Source organism: Sander lucioperca, chromosome 13 (assembly GCF_008315115.2).
Source record: "Sander lucioperca isolate FBNREF2018 chromosome 13, SLUC_FBN_1.2, whole genome shotgun sequence".
NCBI lineage: Eukaryota > Metazoa > Chordata > Actinopteri > Perciformes > Percidae > Sander > Sander lucioperca.
The window spans coordinates 26146951-26164450 of record NC_050185.1 but is presented as its reverse complement, the minus strand read 5'-3'; the positions used below and the strand labels follow the sequence as shown (position 1 = coordinate 26164450).

Sequence of the window (17500 nt, the reverse complement as noted above, 5' to 3'; positions counted from 1 at the left end):
TTAAAAACATAAAAATAAAAACGTTTTAACTTTTCTTTCAAAAAAAATAAATAAATAAATAATAATAATAAATTAGTATATATCGATAATCGGCCGGGCCATAATCGATTAGTTCCATTTACAATTTAACGTAGGCCTGACAACATTTCTTTTTACATATTCTGGTATGTTTTGCACATTCAGGAAGTGCCATGTGCTCAGTGCTGTAGTTTTAGTATTAGAGCACTGCATACCGTTTGGTTTTTTAAGCTTGAACAGCTATGAATTAAATATCCTATATGGCTTTAATAGAAAAATGGATTTGATGCATCGAGATATCGAATCGAAGACATGATAATCGTAATCGAAAGATCAGTACTTGTACTCTTCGTACCACTTTCTACTTCGCTACATTTCAGAGGGAAATATTGTACTTTTTACTCCACTACATCCATCTGTTACAGCTTTAGTTACTAGTTACTTTACACATTTTACTGTAACAGAGTATTTTATAACAGTGTGGTTGGTATTAGGTGCTTCTTCCACCGCAGTTCAACAATATTATCAGGGTTCATACGCATTTTAACCAATACTTTTTCATAACTATGTCATGGCTTTTCCATGACTTTTTGGCAAATGTGTTACGGCTGTCGTCGGCTCCCTCATGTGTGCGTTAAGTGAGTGATTTGTGAGATGCAAAGCAGGCTGTGTCTTCCCATGCTAAGGAGTGGATGGACACACAGGAAGTGCCGCCCAGTTCCTGGAGGAGGAAGCTGATTGGTGCGGCATGCCACCACTGACCAGCCAACCGAAGAAGGCTGCCTCCAGCTTAAAAGCCCTGATTGTTTGCAGCTGAGGGCAGCTGCCAGACCAGATTCATTTTGTGAAATTGTTTGTGAGTGTAAGGAAGCGGGCCAAGGCTTGAGATTTAAAAACTGACGACATCTTTGCATTTAACAGGTTTGCCATGTTAGTCACATAAGGTTCAGGGGTGCTGCGAGTATTGTGTTTTGTTAAGTACCTCAGAGAGAATTTTTGTTTAATCTTTTCTTATAAGTTTAGAAATAGTCTTCCTTTTGAAGACCTCCTTTTGTTATATTCTGTTTTTGTTTTCCGCAGCACCCATCGGCCCATTTTTCCGTTTGAAGCTCTTTTGTTAAATTTGCCCTATTCAAAATAAATTTCCTTTCAAATACCAATTACACCTGGTTTTATGTTTATGTCCTAATACCCCTAGCTATAGGACGTAACACTATGTATTCCTGAAAATGTCAGTCGACATTATACAATAAGAATAAAAATCAGTGTTAAAGTTTACCCTCAGAGGTTTAACAATAAAATGAGTAATTTATGTTGCTCATAGCGGGAGTCGTAGTATCGATCCCCGAATAGAACGGTAAAAAAAATTACATGACTTTTCCAAAACTTTCTGGGTCTTTTTATGTTTCCAAAACCTTTCCAGGCCTGGAATTTGCGTTTTTCAAATTCCCTAACTTTTCCAGGTTTTTTCAAAACGTATGACTACCCTGTATTATGAAATAAGCAAACAACAAATAGGTATAACTATTTAACATGAAGACCGAGGCTGTAGGAGAGAACAGCTGGTATAGTGAGGGAGATAAACTAGGCTACAACATCCCAGAATGAAAGTAAACGTACTGAGAGAAGACGCAGATGATGTCTCCTTCAGTCAGCTCGTACGGAAATCCTCCTGCAAGAAACAAACAGCCGGACCGTTAACTCTCTCTAGAAACCTCTCCGGTGTGGAGGCAGGGAAACATGATCCAACTCAACGCACTCTCTTCCTCTGGTGAGAAGGACATGTTGACAGACGTTTTAACTTCCTTTCAAAAAAAAAAGTAAGCGAAAAAAACCTGCGAAAAAACCTTCAAAAAGCCTAAAAAAAAAAAAAAAAAAGTGAAAAGCGTGAAGGACATGTTGCTGTAAAATGCAGAAAACTTTCAGTAAAATGTTTTTTTTCTTCCTCAAATTTTGGAGGCAGAGTTCAACGTTTTTAACGTAAGGTTGTTTCCGAGAAATATTTATAAATTTATAAAATATAATTATAAAATGTTAATTGCATAGAACTGGACTTAATTTTTTATTCTTTCATCAGTTTTTTTTGGACGCTTTTGACAATTTTTTTCCAGCTTTTTATTCGACAAAAAAGTTCAGAAAAAACGTCCGAATTTTTTTTTATTTTTTAAAATTAAAATTAAAATTGACAGGGCGCCTGGTTAGCTCACCTGGTAGAGCAGGCGCCCATATATAGAGGTTTACTCCTCAACGCAGCGGCCGCGGGTTCGACTCCGGTCTGCGGCCCTTTGCTGCATGGCATTCCCCCTCTTTCTCCCCTTTCATGTCTAAGCTGTCCTGTACAAATAAAGGCCTGAAATGCCAAAAAAGATCCTTAAAAAAAATAAAATAAATTAAAATTGACTACTGGCAAGCAAAAAATGTTTTCCCTTGTCGGACCGAACAAGTGAAAGACACCTTAACGTTGAACCCTGGAGAGGAAACAAACATTAGTTTCCTATTATTATTATTATTATAATTATAATTATTATTATTAGTTTCCGATCTTACCGACGAACACCCAGGCGCTGTCTTTGTACTCGCTGTGCCAGGAAACGGACTCCTTCACCCCGAGACTCGCCTCGCGTGCGTTCAGCTCGTTGATCAGCTTCACCTTAGTCAGCGGACTGAAAACACCACGGAGAAACAGTTTAGAGCTACAGTGAGTAGTTTCTGTCGCCCCCATGAGGAATTATAAGTAATGACAACAACACTAGCAGCGTGTCCACATGATGCAAGTCTTCTGTGATCGCGCACGCACCCCCCACCCCTCCTCCACGCAGCTGCTAGTAGCCCAGGAGGACACGGAGTACGGCCGGGCAATATATCAATATTATACATACCTGCAAACTCAGAAGAGCTGAAAACGGTGACACCTTTATATTTTCACCAGTAAATTCCTGTTAAACGACAAAAACAACCACTGGATGGGAAAAGGCTATTTTACAACAACTTTGAATGCAGCACGAGGCTGACGAGGCGAATTTCAAGTGAACGCAACATCTGTGTTGTTTTTCAGACAACGGCAGCTACAGACTGTTAGAATCCTCTCCAGTGAAATACAGACACTTTTACACCGTTTAGCTGTCAGCATTTTAACATGTTTACTCCAGCTGCTAGCTAACAGTAGGCTAACGTTACCTGCTGTTGAGTGTAGTGTTAACTAGCTAACGGTAGGCTAACATTTGCTGTCGAGTGTAGTGTTAACTAGCTAACGGTAGGCTAACGTTACCTGCTGTCGAGTGTAGTGTTAACTAGCTAACGGTAGGCTAACGTTACCTGCTGTCGAGTGTAGTGTTAACTAGCCAACGGTAGGCTAACGTTACCTGCTGTTGAGTGTAGTGTTAACTAGCTAACGGTAGGCTAACATTACCTGCTGTTGAGTGTAGTGTTAACTAGCTAACGGTAGGCTAAGATTACCTGCTGTCGAGTGGAGTGTTAACTAGCTAACGGTAGGCTAACATTACCTGCTGTCGAGTGGAGTGTTAACTAGCTAACGGTAGGCTAACGTTACCTGCTGTCGAGTGTAGTGTTAACTAGCTAACGGTAGGCTAACATTACCTGCTGTTGAGTGTAGTGTTAACTAGCTAACGGTAGGCTAACATTACCTGCTGTCGAGTGGAGTGTTAACTAGCCAACGGTAGGCTAACATTACCTGCTGTTGAGTGTAGTGTTAACTAGCTAACGGTAGGCTAAGATTACCTGCTGTCGAGTGGAGTGTTAACTAGCTAACGGTAGGCTAACATTACCTGCTGTCGAGTGGAGTGTTAACTAGCTAACGGTAGGCTAACATTACCTGCTGTTGAGTGTAGTGTTAACTAGCTAACGGTAGGCTAACGTTAGCTGCTGTCGAGTGGAGTGTTAACTAGCTAACGGTAGGCTAACATTACCTGCTGTCGAGTGTAGTGTTAACTAGCTAACGGTAGGCTAACATTACCTGCTGTTGAGTGTAGTGTTAACTAGCTAACGGTAGGCTAACGTTAGCTGCTGTCGAGTGGAGTGTTAACTAGCTAACGGTAGGCTAACATTACCTGCTGTCGAGTGTAGTGTTAACTAGCTAACGGTAGGCTAACGTTAGCTGCTGTCGAGTGTAGTGTTAACTAGCCAACGGTAGGCTAACATTACCTGCTGTTGAGTGTAGTGTTAACTAGCTAACGGTAGGCTAACGTTAGCTGCTGTCAAGTGTAGTGTTGACTAGTGTCCCGTGCGGCGAAGTTAAGTTCCCTCTAACGTCCGTTTTCGGAGCATCAGAGAGAAGCGCAGGCATTTAAGTGGATTTAAATCCGCGTTGCTATTCGGTCCGGTAGAGAACGGTCGTTAACGATTTTCGCCGTTCTGAATGGGACTAGTTTGCAGGTATGTTATATCGTAATATCGTGATATGAGGTAAGTGGTGTCTTTTCCTGGTTTTAAAGGCTGGGTTACAGTAAAGTGATGTACTTTTCTGAACTTACCAGACTGTTCTAGCTGGTCTATTATTTGTATTTTCCCCACTTAGACATTTTGTCCACATTACTGGTTAGGGCTGAACGATTAATTGCATTTGCGATAATATCGCGATATGTTAAAACGCGATTTCCTAATCGCAAAGGCTGCGATTTGGTCACGTGACTCGCGAGAGCAAATCAGTCTGCACTCCGCAGAAAAAGCATAACTTAGCACGCTAACGCTACGCCGTACCTTGAGCTGATTTCTGTCATTCAAACAACTCTGAGTTGTAATTTAAAACGTTTACAGCCATTTTAATAAAATGAAGGGTTTTATTCGGGCTCGAGTCCATCCATGCAGTTAATGGATACAGACACACAGAACTGAAGGCTCGGTTAGCAACGATTAGCTCTGATTAGCGGTTAGCTCCGGTTAGCGGTTGGCTCCGTTATAAAGATATGAGTGGAGGAGCTGCCACTGAGAGGGGTAACAACCAGACTGATAAATGACGTTCGGGGAGCTTTCACAGCAGCGTGGCCGCGGGGGTTCAACAGTTTTATTAGTACAGTTAATCCCACGGCAAGAACACCAGCAACATGCTAACGTAACGATAGCCTCTCTGAACAAGTGCAACGTTCGGTGTCATGCACACGGCACGCAACTTCACGAGGGGGAGGGACTGGAGGCAGCTCCTCTCTGTGCACTGTAAAAAAAAAAATACACTGAATAATACAGAAGACAAAGAGCTTAAAAAAATAATTGAATATCGAATCGCAATATTTGGGAAAAGAAATCGCAATTAGATTATTTTCAAAAATCGTTCAGCCCTATTACTGGTGATTATTTATCTAAAATCTAAGTGTGAAGATATTAATAATATAAAAAGGTGACAAAAACGTTGAAATAAATTGTCCAAAAGAATCCTCGAAAAAGGCGACCAAAACTTCAAAATAAGCTGCAAAAACGTTAAAAAAAAAAAAAAAAAAAAAAGGAGCCCAGAATAGATTATTGTTATTGAAAAAAAACCCTTGAAAACTTTGTGGGGAAAAAATGACTAAAAAATGAAAAAGTGACAAAAAAAATTTAAAAAAAAAAAAAAAAAAACTCAAACTTTTCATTACGGGCTCTTCAGAAGATGTCATTATCTCGAGTTTCTGCGCGGGAAAGTCACCGGACGCCACAATCTTCTGAACATAGTCATACTGAGAAATCCAGAGAGAGTTGTGTGGAGCTGATAGTCTTAATTAGCTTTGTAACAACTCATTTGGGAACGGCTTGAATGTAACGGACGTTCATTTATATCATAAAGTTATGCACTAATTTTATGTAAAATACAACTGTTGGGGTTTAGAAAAGAAGCTTGGCCGGATACGGGAGCGTACTAGGGCTGTGACTAGAGCTGGGCGATACGGAGAAAATCAAATATCACCATATTTTTGACCAAATACCTCGATATCGATACCGCAACGATATTGTAGTGGTAGTCGTGCTTTCACAAAATATTTACACAATGAGATTTTTGATAAATAATCATCAGTAATGTGGATATAATGACGTGAAGTGGGGAAAGGCAAATAATAGAACAGCTACAACAGTCTAGTAAGTTCAGAAAATGACATCACTTTACTGTAATGCAGCCTTTAAAACCAGGAAAAGACAACATTTACAGTCATGTGAAAAAATTAGGACCCCCCATGCTAAAGTTGACTAAAAAGAAGAATAAAAAAAAATTATCTTTAGGAAATTGATCTTAATGCCTTAATTAAAAAAATGAGGAATAATCCAACCTTTAAGGACACCAATTTTCTTTGTGAATGAATAATGTATCGTAAATAAATAAATGTTCTTCCTTAAAATACAGGAGGCATAAGTCAGTACACCCCTATGTTAAATTCCCATAGAGGCAGGCAGACTTTTATTTTGAAAGGCCAGTTATTTCATGGATCCAGGATACTATGCATCCTGATAAAGTTCCCTTGGTCCCCACATCATCACATACCCTTCACCATACCTAGAGATTGGCATGGGGTACTTTCCATAAAATCATCTCTCAATGCAAATCAAACCAGCTATTAGGCTAACTGACATAAAACCATGTTAATCTCTAGGTATGGTGAAGGGTATGTGATGATGTGGGGGTATGGTGAAGGGTATGTGATGATGTGGGGGTATGGTGAAGGGTATGTGATGATGTGGGGGTATGGTGAAGGGTATGTGATGATGTAGGGTATGGTGAAGGGTATGTGATGATGTGGGGGTATGGTGAAGGGTATGTGATGATGTGGGGGTATGGTGAAGGGTATGTGATGATGTGGGGGTATGGTGAAGGGTATGTGATGATGTAGGGTATGGTGAAGGGTATGTGATGATGTGGGGGTATGGTGAAGGGTATGTGATGATGTGGGGGTATGGTGAAGGGTATGTGATGATGTGAGGGTATGGTGAAGGGTATGTGATGATGTGGGGGTATGGTGAAGGGTATGTGATGATGTGGGGGTATGGTGAAGGGTATGTGATGATGTGGGGGTATGGTGAAGGGTATGTGATGATGTGGGGGTATGGTGAAGGGTATGTGATGATGTGGGGGTATGGTGAAGGGTATGTGATGATGTGGGGTATGGTGAAGGGTATGTGATGATGTGGGGGTATGGTGAAGGGTATGTGATGATGTGGGGTATGGTGAAGGGTATGTGATGATGTGGGGTATGGTGAAGGGTATGTGATGATGTGGGGGTATGGTGAAGGGTATGTGATGATGTGGGGTATGGTGAAGGGTATGTGATGATGTGGGGTATGGTGAAGGGTATGTGATGATGTGGGGGCCAAGGGAACTTTATCAGGATGCATAGTATCCTGGATCCATGAAATAACTGGCCTTTCAAAATAAAAGTCTGCCTGCCTCTATGGGAATTTAACATAGGGGTGTACTGACTTATGCCCCCTGTATTTTAAGGAAGAACATTTATTTATTTACGATACATTATTCATTCACAAAGAAAATTGGTGTCCTTAAAGATTGGATTTTTCCTCATTTTTTTAATTAAGGCATTAAGATCAATTTCCTAAAGATTATTTTTTTATTCCTCTTTTTAGTCAATTTTAGCATGGGTGTCCTAATTTTTTCACATGACTGTATGTCATATCACGATATCGATATATTGCCCAGCTCTAGCTGTGACCCTGGCTGCCACACATGAAAAAGAAAAATTAATCAGTAGCACGCTATTACATGAAAAGTTTGAATGAAAACTGAGCTTTTTTCAAAGTTTTTGTTCCATTTTAAGGTTTTTGTCACATTTTTTTCAAAGTTTTTGTTGTTTTTTTCCAGGTTTTTGTCGCCTTGTTTGAGTTTTTCTTTTGATTCAACACAGAGTACAGTCACTGAGACAATGACATGCAGTTTAGCATCTAACCAGAGGTGCAATAAGTGTGAATGTGATGTGGAATACACAGGAAGTGTAGTGGTAGGAAAAGGCTAATAAGTATGAAGCAGTATGAACATAGTAAGCAGTGCAAGTAAAAGTACATAGAGTGAAATTATACTAACATGTGTATGCAAACTAAAGATCTAAATATGGTGAATACACTATAGACCCGATGTGTATGTAGTGGGCTCACTTTTAGTCGCCAAAAAGCACTCTAAAACACACTGCATCACAAGCTATGTATGTAGAAATCTTCACGCCAGACTCCATTCAAACTACGTCTAATTTTATGTTTCACACTTAACAGGAAGAATGCAAGTGCGAGAGATAAGTAAAGATGGAAGAGTGCAAGATTAGGATTATTTCTTGAACTCGGCAAATCAGCCCAACTCGAATAATTAGAAATAAAAACAATTGTCCTTCAACAAAACTGGCAGTGGTGGAGTGGGCCATAACAGAAGCCATGCAAACACACCGCAAAACTCTGATACTGTTGATATAGGAACTATTTTATTTGAGCCGAATTAATGAACTACTTCTAAATGTTTATTATAACGTTGGTGGTTGTGTTTTACGATGTATGTTTACAAACCGTTTAAAGTCAATGGTTAAACGTTAAGATATTTTAACGCGGTTCGGAGCAACTAGAATGTACGTGGAGAGGAAGCTAAGTTTGGTTAGTTAGCTGTTAGCACTGGCGTACATAGGAGGATAGATACCACGGTCGTGTAAATTGAGGCCGAAGAGTAGAAACCAACCCAAATAATTATTTTTAAATTAAAATGTTTACTTACTTCATGGTGAGCTGGCTCACACGGTATAGAAACCGATGCTATGGAAGGAATTGTCTGTCTACTAGTGCGCTATATTTCTTTTCCTAGGTCAGAGAAGGCATGGTGACGGCATGACCCGCCCTACTCGGCCTCTGATTGGCTAGCACACGCTGCCTGCTCTGTTTCGGTTGGTTAATTTAGACGGGAGGAGTGGGATTGGTTAGGGTTAAGGTCAGGGAAGCCAATTAGACGCGACATGAGCCACTACCGTATGAATTCCCGCCTCTGCTGCCGCCTGCTGTTTGGGTGACATAGCTACAAGCTATGTTTATGTGACTAAATAACTAAATCATTATTGTTCTGAATGCATATATTATCAAAAGGCCATTATAGTTATTTTAACATCTAGCTATCTTATACGAAAACTATATTATTTGACCTAATTCCGTTAAAACAAGTAAATTATCCGCCAGTATACGGGTATTTCCAAACGTGTATTTCCTAGGAGGGCGAAGGCATGTCCCGCCTTACTCTGCCTTACTCTGCCTCTGATTGGCTCATCCAGAGACTCTAGCCAATCAGAGGGAGAGTAGGGCCGCCTGTGCAGCAGACGGCGCTGTCGGGCAGTGACAGGCGCTGTAACGATATCCGCCATCTTTTTGACCCGGTTTGTAAACACTGGTCTGTCAGTTGAGAGCCAGACATCGAATAACATACCCTTTAATTGTATTTCAGTGGAGCTTTTACTGCTTCTCTTAACCATTTTATTTGTAGAATTTCATCAGCGTTGACGTACCTATCATGGAACGAAGTTTAGGCAGCTAACTTTAACGGTAACGGGTAACGTTAGCCAGTTTAGCCGTTAGCAGGACGGTTAGTAAAACATGGCTCATTAACAAACAGCTAAAGAAACCTACTGTATGCTTCACTGGAAGTCTACTGCGGGTAAGTACAACATTAACTGGAAATACAGCTAATCAAAGAAGTTTAATATGTTAATTTTGTGTATGTAAGCACCAGTCAACATGGCAATTCCACGTAGGGTAACTCCTTTCTGATTCTGATTGTGATGAATGTCTTTACAATTTCTCTCAATTTAACTTACTTTTACTCGTTTTCACACCCCATATACATATTAAAAACGTGTTCAAGTTTTGTGCTGACTCATCAGGAGCTTCTGATAAATTCGGCATAAAATAAATGAGCCTTTACAACAGAGTAACTTGTTTTATTTCTATGTACGGGTCGCTACTATTTAGTTAACGTTACTGTCCTCAACTCCGGTTCAAATCGATATTGCAATACACAGACACACACACACACACACACACACACACACACACACACACACACACACACACACACACAGACACTGAGAGACAGACACGGAGACAGACACACACACACACACACACAGACACACACACACACACACACACACACACACACACACACACACACACACTCAGACACACAGACACTGAGAGACAGACACGGAGACAGACACACACACACACACACACACACACACACTCAGACACACAGACAGACAGAGAAAGAGACACACACACACACACACACAGACACGGAGACACACACACACACACACACACACACACTGACAGAGAAAGACACACACACACACACACACACACACACACACTCAGACACAGACACAGGCACTGAGAGACAGACACAGAGACACACACACACACACACACACACACACACACACACACACACACACGCACACACACAGACAGAGAAAGAGACACACACACACAGACACAGACACGGACACTCACACACACACACACACACACACACACACACACACACAGACAGAGAAAGACACACACACACACACACACACACACACACACTGAGAGACAGACACAGAGACACACACACACACACACACACACACACACACAGACAGAGAAAGACAGACACACACTCAGTCACAGACACACACACACACACACACACACACACACACACACACACACAGACACTGAGAGACAGACACGGAGACACACACACACACTTACACACAGAGATACCGACACACACACACACACACAATATATTTGACGATACATTTAATAGTAGACAACTAATGGGTTAATCTTTGCAGCAGTGTTAGCTACCTTCTTAGATAACAAGTCATCCACAGTGAAGCTGCACATTTGAGATAGTTACATAATGAAATAAAAGGGTGGTAAATAATATTTGTATCGTATGTCACCGGCAGGGGGCGCTGCTGCTGTGTAGTGATTCCTGTCTCTCTCCTGTCCTGGTGTCTGTCTCTCAGCAGGATGATCTCTCAGCTCTTCATCTTGTCCTCAAAGGGCGACCACCTCGTCTACAAAGACTGTATCCTCCCCTTCTACGTCCATCTGTCTCTGTCAAATGGTTTTATAAAATACAAACACAGATTAACCAATCAGTGACGCTCACTTTGTGTTTATGTTCTTACTGGTCATAAAAAAAAATAACTTCTTAACCTCCCCATCAGTCCGCGGAGAAGCAGGAAGTGATGTCGTCAATATTTTCTACGAAAAGGTCACAGCGCTGAGCGGAGACCAGCCTCCGGTCGTCATGGTGTGTGTGTGTGTGTGTGTGTGTGTCTCTGTCTGTGTGTGTGTGTGTGTGTGTGTGTGTGTGTGTGTGTCTCTGTCTGTCTGTGTGTGTGTGTGTGTGTGTGTGTGTGTGTGTGTGTGTGTGTGTGTGTCTCTGTCTGTCTGTCTGTGTGTGTGTGTGTGTGTGTGTGTGTGTGTGTGTGTGTGTGTGTGTGTCTGTGTGTGTGTCTGTCTGTGTGTGTCTGTGTGTGTGTGTGTGTGTGTGTGTGTGTCTCTGTTTGTGTCTGTGTGTGTGTGTCTCTGTCTGTGTGTGTGTGTGTGTGTGTGTGTGTGTGTGTGTGTGTGTGTGTGTGTGTGTGTGTGTGTGTGTGTGTGTGTGTGTGTGTGTGTGTCTGTCTCTGTCTGTGGCTGTGTGTGTGTCTCTGTCTGTGGCTGTGTGTCTGTGTGTGTGTGTGTGTGTGTGTGTCTGTGTCTGTCTGTGTGTGTGTGTGTGTGTGTGTGTGTGTGTGTGTGTGTGTGTGTCTCTGTCTGTCTGTCTGTGTGTGTGTGTGTGTGTGTGTGTGTGTGTGTGTCTGTGTGTGTGTCTGTCTGTGTCTGTCTGTGTGTGTGTGTGTGTGTGTGTGTGTGTGTGTGTGTGTCTCTGTTTGTGTCTGTGTGTGTGTGTCTCTGTCTGTGTGTGTGTGTGTGTGTGTGTGTGTGTGTGTCTCTGTCTGTGTGTGTGTGTGTGTGTGTGTGTGTGTGTGTGTGTGTCTCTGTCTGTGGCTGTGTGTGTGTGTGTGTGTGTGTGTGTGTGTGTGTGTGTGTGTGTGTCTCTGTCTGTGGCTGTGTGTCTGTGTGTGTGTGTCTCTGTCTGTGGCTGTGTGTCTGTGTGTGTGTGTGTGTGTCTGTGTCTGTCTGTGTGTGTGTGTGTGTGTGTGTGTGTGTGTCTCTGTCTGTCTGTCTGTGTGTGTGTGTGTGTGTGTGTGTGTGTCTGTGTGTGTGTCTGTCTGTGTCTGTCTGTGTGTGTGTGTGTGTGTGTGTGTGTGTGTGTGTCTCTGTTTGTGTCTGTGTGTGTGTGTCTCTGTCTGTGTGTGTGTGTGTGTGTGTGTGTGTGTGTGTGTCTCTGTCTGTGTGTGTGTGTGTGTGTGTGTGTGTGTGTGTGTCTCTGTCTGTGGCTGTGTGTGTGTGTGTGTGTGTGTGTGTGTGTGTGTGTGTGTGTCTCTGTCTGTGGCTGTGTGTGTGTCTCTGTCTGTGGCTGTGTGTGTGTCTCTGTCTGTGGCTGTGTGTCTGTGTGTGTGTGTCTCTGTCTGTGTCTGTGTGTGTGTGTGTGTGTGTGTGTCTCTGTCTGTCTGTGTGTGTGTGTGTGTGTGTGTCTCTGTCTGTGGCTGTGTGTGTCTGTGTGTGTGTGTGTCTCTGTCTGTCTGTGTGTGTGTGTGTGTGTGTGTGTGTGTCTGTGTGTGTGTGTCTGTGTGTGTCTGTGTGTGTGTCTGTGTCTGTGTGTGTGTGTGTGTGTGTGTGTGTGTCTGTCAACTATATTGATTTGATAACCGATTAATTTGAGTCATGTGTTAATGAACAACAACAGTGAAACATTTTCTTCTGCAGAGTCACAAAGATCTTCACTTTGTCCACGTGCGGCAGGGAGGACTCTACTGGGTCGCCACGACGACCGCGGACTCCTCCCCCTTCACTGTCATCGAGTTCCTCAACAGGTTCGTGATTTTATTGGGATTTTTTTTTTTTTTTTTTTTTTTTACCCAATCTTATCAATTGGATTTGTATAACGATTTTCATTTTAAAAATCGTCGGAAAAAAATAACAATACATACGATTTCTGATTTTTTTTTCTTCTTTTTTCATCCCCTCCTCAGGGTTCATACGTTTTGAAAAAACCTGGAAAAGTTATGGAATTTCTTTTAACACAGCATAATAATATGTGTTTAATTAAAAAAAAAAAAACAGTAAAAGTCATGAAAAAGTCATGAAAAAGTCATGGAAAAGTCATGGGAAAGTATTGGTTAAAATACGTATGAACCCTGCCTACTGTCTGCAGGTAAAACTTCAATCAATATATATGTATCTTTCATACATCAATCTATCCCAGTGGTTTCCAACCTGGGGTCCGGGGACCCCTCAGGGGGGCGGCAAAGATCACAGGGGGGGGCGCAAGTCTTCATCTGGTTTGATGTTGAGGTAAAAAAAAATATATTTGCACATGTTAAACAAATTATGATAACACACTAGAATATATAATGTATATAAAAGTCTGTATAAAAACTATATATTTTTGTTGTTGCTTAAAATTGTAGGCAGGCTACTTAGTAGGCCAAACCTCCGGGACCTCTTAACCTGGGACCCTGCTGTCATCAGGTCAGCTGCTAGCTGCTAGCTGCTAGCTGCTAGCTGCTAGCATCCTCGTTTGTCCTGCCGCCACGGCATCACTATTTTATGAATGAAACATAGCGGAGAAACGTAAAAGTGCTGATAACTGCTCTGTATCAAAAAAGAAAGTAAGGCTCTATCTCGAGAGTCACCTCAACTTCGGTTTCGGAGGGGGGGGGGGGGCTCAGCTTTTCTTAGACATAAGTAGGGGGGGGGGGCGCCAAGGAAAAAAGGTTGGGAACCACTGATCTATCCCATCGTTAAACCAGCTACATTAAATCCAGTGCAATACATATTTCAGGGATATACGTCTCCAAGACATTGTCTGTGTGTATGTTCATGTCATTTTCTGTTGTTATACATGTTTTCTTTGTTTTTCCTACTTGGAAGTTTATGTCACTTGTGGTAATGTTTCATGTTTGTCTGTTGGTGTTATTAATCTCATGTATGTTTGTATGTATGTCCACTTTTTTTATACGAGCTACCAGGGATGCACAAAGACTTTCAACCTTGGCTATCGTATATATAATCAATATATATATAGTGCTTTACAGCAACCAGCAGGTATCCAAAGTGCTTTACATCAGTGACAAGAATAAGGCCGGCTACACACTGGCTGCGTGGCGTGAGCGTGTCAGCTGCGTGGCGTGTCCGTTTATATTTCGGCTCTCATGGTAACAGGTTAGAGCAGGGGTCACCAACACGGTGCCCGCGGGCACCAGGTAGCCCCCAAGGACCACATGAGTAGCCCTCAGGCCTGTTCTAAAAATGAAAATTGAATATTGATATTATCTGTTTCCCACCTTGTTAAGTCATTGTTGATAATTATTGATAATGAGAAATCATTAACATGATCAGTGTCTTCACATAGATGATCATTAATCATTAATAATCATATATAACTAAAGGCAAACTGAGCACATTAGTTATTTCAGAAGAGCGTATCAAACTGGTAGCCCTTCGTATGACTCGGTACCCATGAAGTAGCTCTCAGTTTCTAAAAGGTTGGTGACCCCTGGGTTAGAGCGTGCACGCTGCCTGCGTGGCACGCACGAAAACGCGTGCATGCTAGAAACAAGACCTAACGCCTATTTTTCACGCGACACGCAAGCGTGTTGGAAGCGTTTCCAGGCAAAATAGAATACGTAAAGATGCTTATATGTCATTTTGTCACACGAATACATATTAATAAATGACATTTTGATGTTTGAAAGTCTCAAGGTTTTGATATAAATGTAATTTAAAAAGAATAAATAATAATTATCAATTTTCAAATTTTCAAATGTCACACCTGTCAATACAGAACGAAATATTCCGTAGCCTATTTTGCCGTCAATCCTGCCGACGTTGTCTTTGCTGTAATCAGATTAGTATATATTTATGTGTAACATGAAGTATACTACTGCTTGAGTGCAGTAAATTTCCACATCAATGGGAAACATCCATGTGTACAGACAAGGCTAGCAGCAGCAGCGCCGCGGCAGACGGCGTGCAAAGACATAGAAAACGCCACGCAACAGAAACGCCACGCTCACGCCACGCAGCCAGTGTGTAGCCGGCCTAAAACAACATAACATACTGTACAATAAAATGAGTAAAACATATAATTCAGTAAAATCAGAACAGGATACATAAAAACAGGAGGAAGAAAGGGAACGTTTAGATATAATATATATATATATATATTTTTTTCTTTTCTTTTTTGTATTTTAAACTGCTTATCTTTTTTGTTTCTAACCTGTAGCACTTTGAGATCTTTGATGAAAGGTGCATTATAAATTAAATGTATTATTATTATTATTACCTCGTGTCACACTGCTACTATGTTTTAAAAGCCTTTCTAAATAAATTCGTGTCTCTGTGTGTCTGTTGTCAGGTTAACGGCTTTGGTTAAAGATTACTGCGGCAGCCTGTCAGAGAAGTCGGTGCAGATGAACTTTGCCCTCATCTACGAGTTGCTGGACGAAGTCGTGGTGAGTGATCGGTTACAACAACTGTAGAGTCTAGGGCTGCAACTAACGATTACTTTCATAGTCGATTAATCTGTCGATTATTTTCTCGATTAATCGATTAGTTGTTTGATCTATAAAAATGTCAAAACATGGTGAAAAATGTGGATCAGTGTTTCCCAAAGCCTAAGAGGACGTCCTCAAACGTCTTGTTTTGTCCAAAACTCAAAAGATATTCAGTTTACTGTCACAGAGGAGAGAAGAAACTAGAAGATATTCACATTTAACAAGCGGGAATCAGAGAAATCTTATTTTTTTTTAATAAAAAAATGACTCAAACGATTAATCGATTATCAAAATAGTTGGCGATTAATTTAATAGTTGACAACTAATCGATTAATCGATTCATCGTTGCACCTCTAGTAGAGTTATTAATGAAAGATAAAGATAAATAAATAAATAATATTAATATTAATAATAAATAATAAATAATAAATAATAAATAATAAATAATAAATAATAAATAAAATAAATATAATAAAATAATAAATAATACATTTATATAAATAAATAATACATATAAAATTATTTTAAATAAATAATAAATATAATAAAATATAATAATAAAGATAGACCATTCAACTGTTTGTCGTTGTCATTTGATTGGTACACAACAAAATGACGATTGTTAGTTGTCATAGTGACAATACGCGTCAGTGAGGCCGTACATAGGCGCCGATTTATGTTTTCCTCCGTGGGTGCTCACGGGCGCACGCCCTTTTAAAAAAAAAAAAAAAAAAAGTAGTCAAAAAATGTTTGCATTTCAGAACCTTAGGAAATGGACAGCGGCCGACATGAACACATACGCCTATTAACTGGTTAATAAAGCCGTAAAGTAGGCTATCTTTCACCTCAGGACAGCTCCACTTCTCACAGATACAGATAGGATTGGAGATGAGAAGTTTAACTGACACGTAACCTTCGTGGGAAATTAAGAATCAATGCCACCTGTCTAGTAGCCTAGGCACACTATGACAGACGCTCCACTTAGCACCAACTGCAGTGTTACCGCTAACGTTAGACCCAGCGGCAGTGGGTCAGCAGACCGCTAACGTTAGACCCAGCAGCAGTGGGTCAGCAGACCGCTAACGTTAGACCCAGCAGCAGTGGGTCAGCAGACCGCTAACGTTAGACCCTGCAGCAGTGGGTCAGCAGACCGCTAACGTTAGACCCTGCAGCAGTGGGTCAGCAGACCGCTAACGTTAGACCCAGCAGATTATATCATCATATGATATATGAACTATGTATATATGTCTATGCTCGCCACAGCGTTCACAGAAAACGAGCCGAATAAAGCTTTGTGTGGATGCAGCATGAAGTTAATCTAACTCATTGAGCAGCTGGCTCTCTGCCTCGTAACGTTACCAGCTAGCTACTCCACTGCTCGTTTTGTCCTTTACTGCAAAACCTCAGCTCTGCGACTTGCCGGAAAAAAATGGCTGCTGCTCTGACCATTCTGCTACGTTGATTTGAACAGAAATGGCCTTTCTATCCATTTTATTTCTATGATTCAAACAGAGACTTTAAGGAAGGAGAAGGACATCTCTTCAGAGGAAGTATTCCATTTATGTGTTTTAGTTTTTGTACAGTCGCCGTGATAAAATTCAAACTGCAAATAATAGCACCGCTTTGACAAATAGGCTGTATGTGTTCAGGCAAATACCCCAGGGAGCGGAGTCATCTACCGGGGGTATTATGTAAAAATGTGACGCCGAAATGAATAAATGGCCGACACCATTCGCAAATAAGCCATGGATGTTTAACAAGACCTGGGGTATGTCTGAGGTTCTTAACTGTAAACTGCATTTTTGCGGTGTCTGTTAAAGTCTCTGAGCTAAACCACTTCTCCTGGTGTCTCCTAAATATCA

The 17500-nt window shown here is 41.2% G+C and overlaps 2 protein-coding genes across 3 annotated transcripts in view; one reads left to right on the top strand and one right to left on the bottom strand.

Moving 5' to 3' along the window:
* rbmx2 (RNA binding motif protein X-linked 2) overlaps nt 1-8832 on the bottom strand; it is a 13347-nt gene extending 4515 nt beyond the window's left edge. The window contains exons 1-3 of the mRNA XM_031321167.1: nt 8702-8832; nt 2566-2681; nt 1639-1690 (exon numbers count right to left, since the gene is read on the bottom strand). Of these exons, the coding sequence (XP_031177027.1) occupies nt 1639-1690; nt 2566-2681; nt 8702-8706 (173 nt within the window). The 5' untranslated portion in view covers nt 8707-8832. The remainder of the gene's footprint in view (nt 1-1638; nt 1691-2565; nt 2682-8701) is intronic.
* Nucleotides 8833-9324: 492 nt separating this feature from the next.
* The window catches only part of ap4m1 (adaptor related protein complex 4 subunit mu 1), a 51217-nt gene continuing 43041 nt past the window's right edge, over nt 9325-17500 (top strand). The window contains exons 1-5 of one of the 2 annotated variants that reach the window (XM_035990828.1): nt 9325-9625; nt 10935-11056; nt 11199-11284; nt 12847-12953; nt 15500-15596. In XM_035990828.1, coding sequence (XP_035846721.1) covers nt 10999-11056; nt 11199-11284; nt 12847-12953; nt 15500-15596 — 348 coding nt within the window. In that variant the 5' untranslated portion in view covers nt 9325-9625; nt 10935-10998. The remainder of the gene's footprint in view (nt 9626-10934; nt 11057-11198; nt 11285-12846; nt 12954-15499; nt 15597-17500) is intronic. The other variant, XM_031321168.2, reaches the window with a different exon arrangement.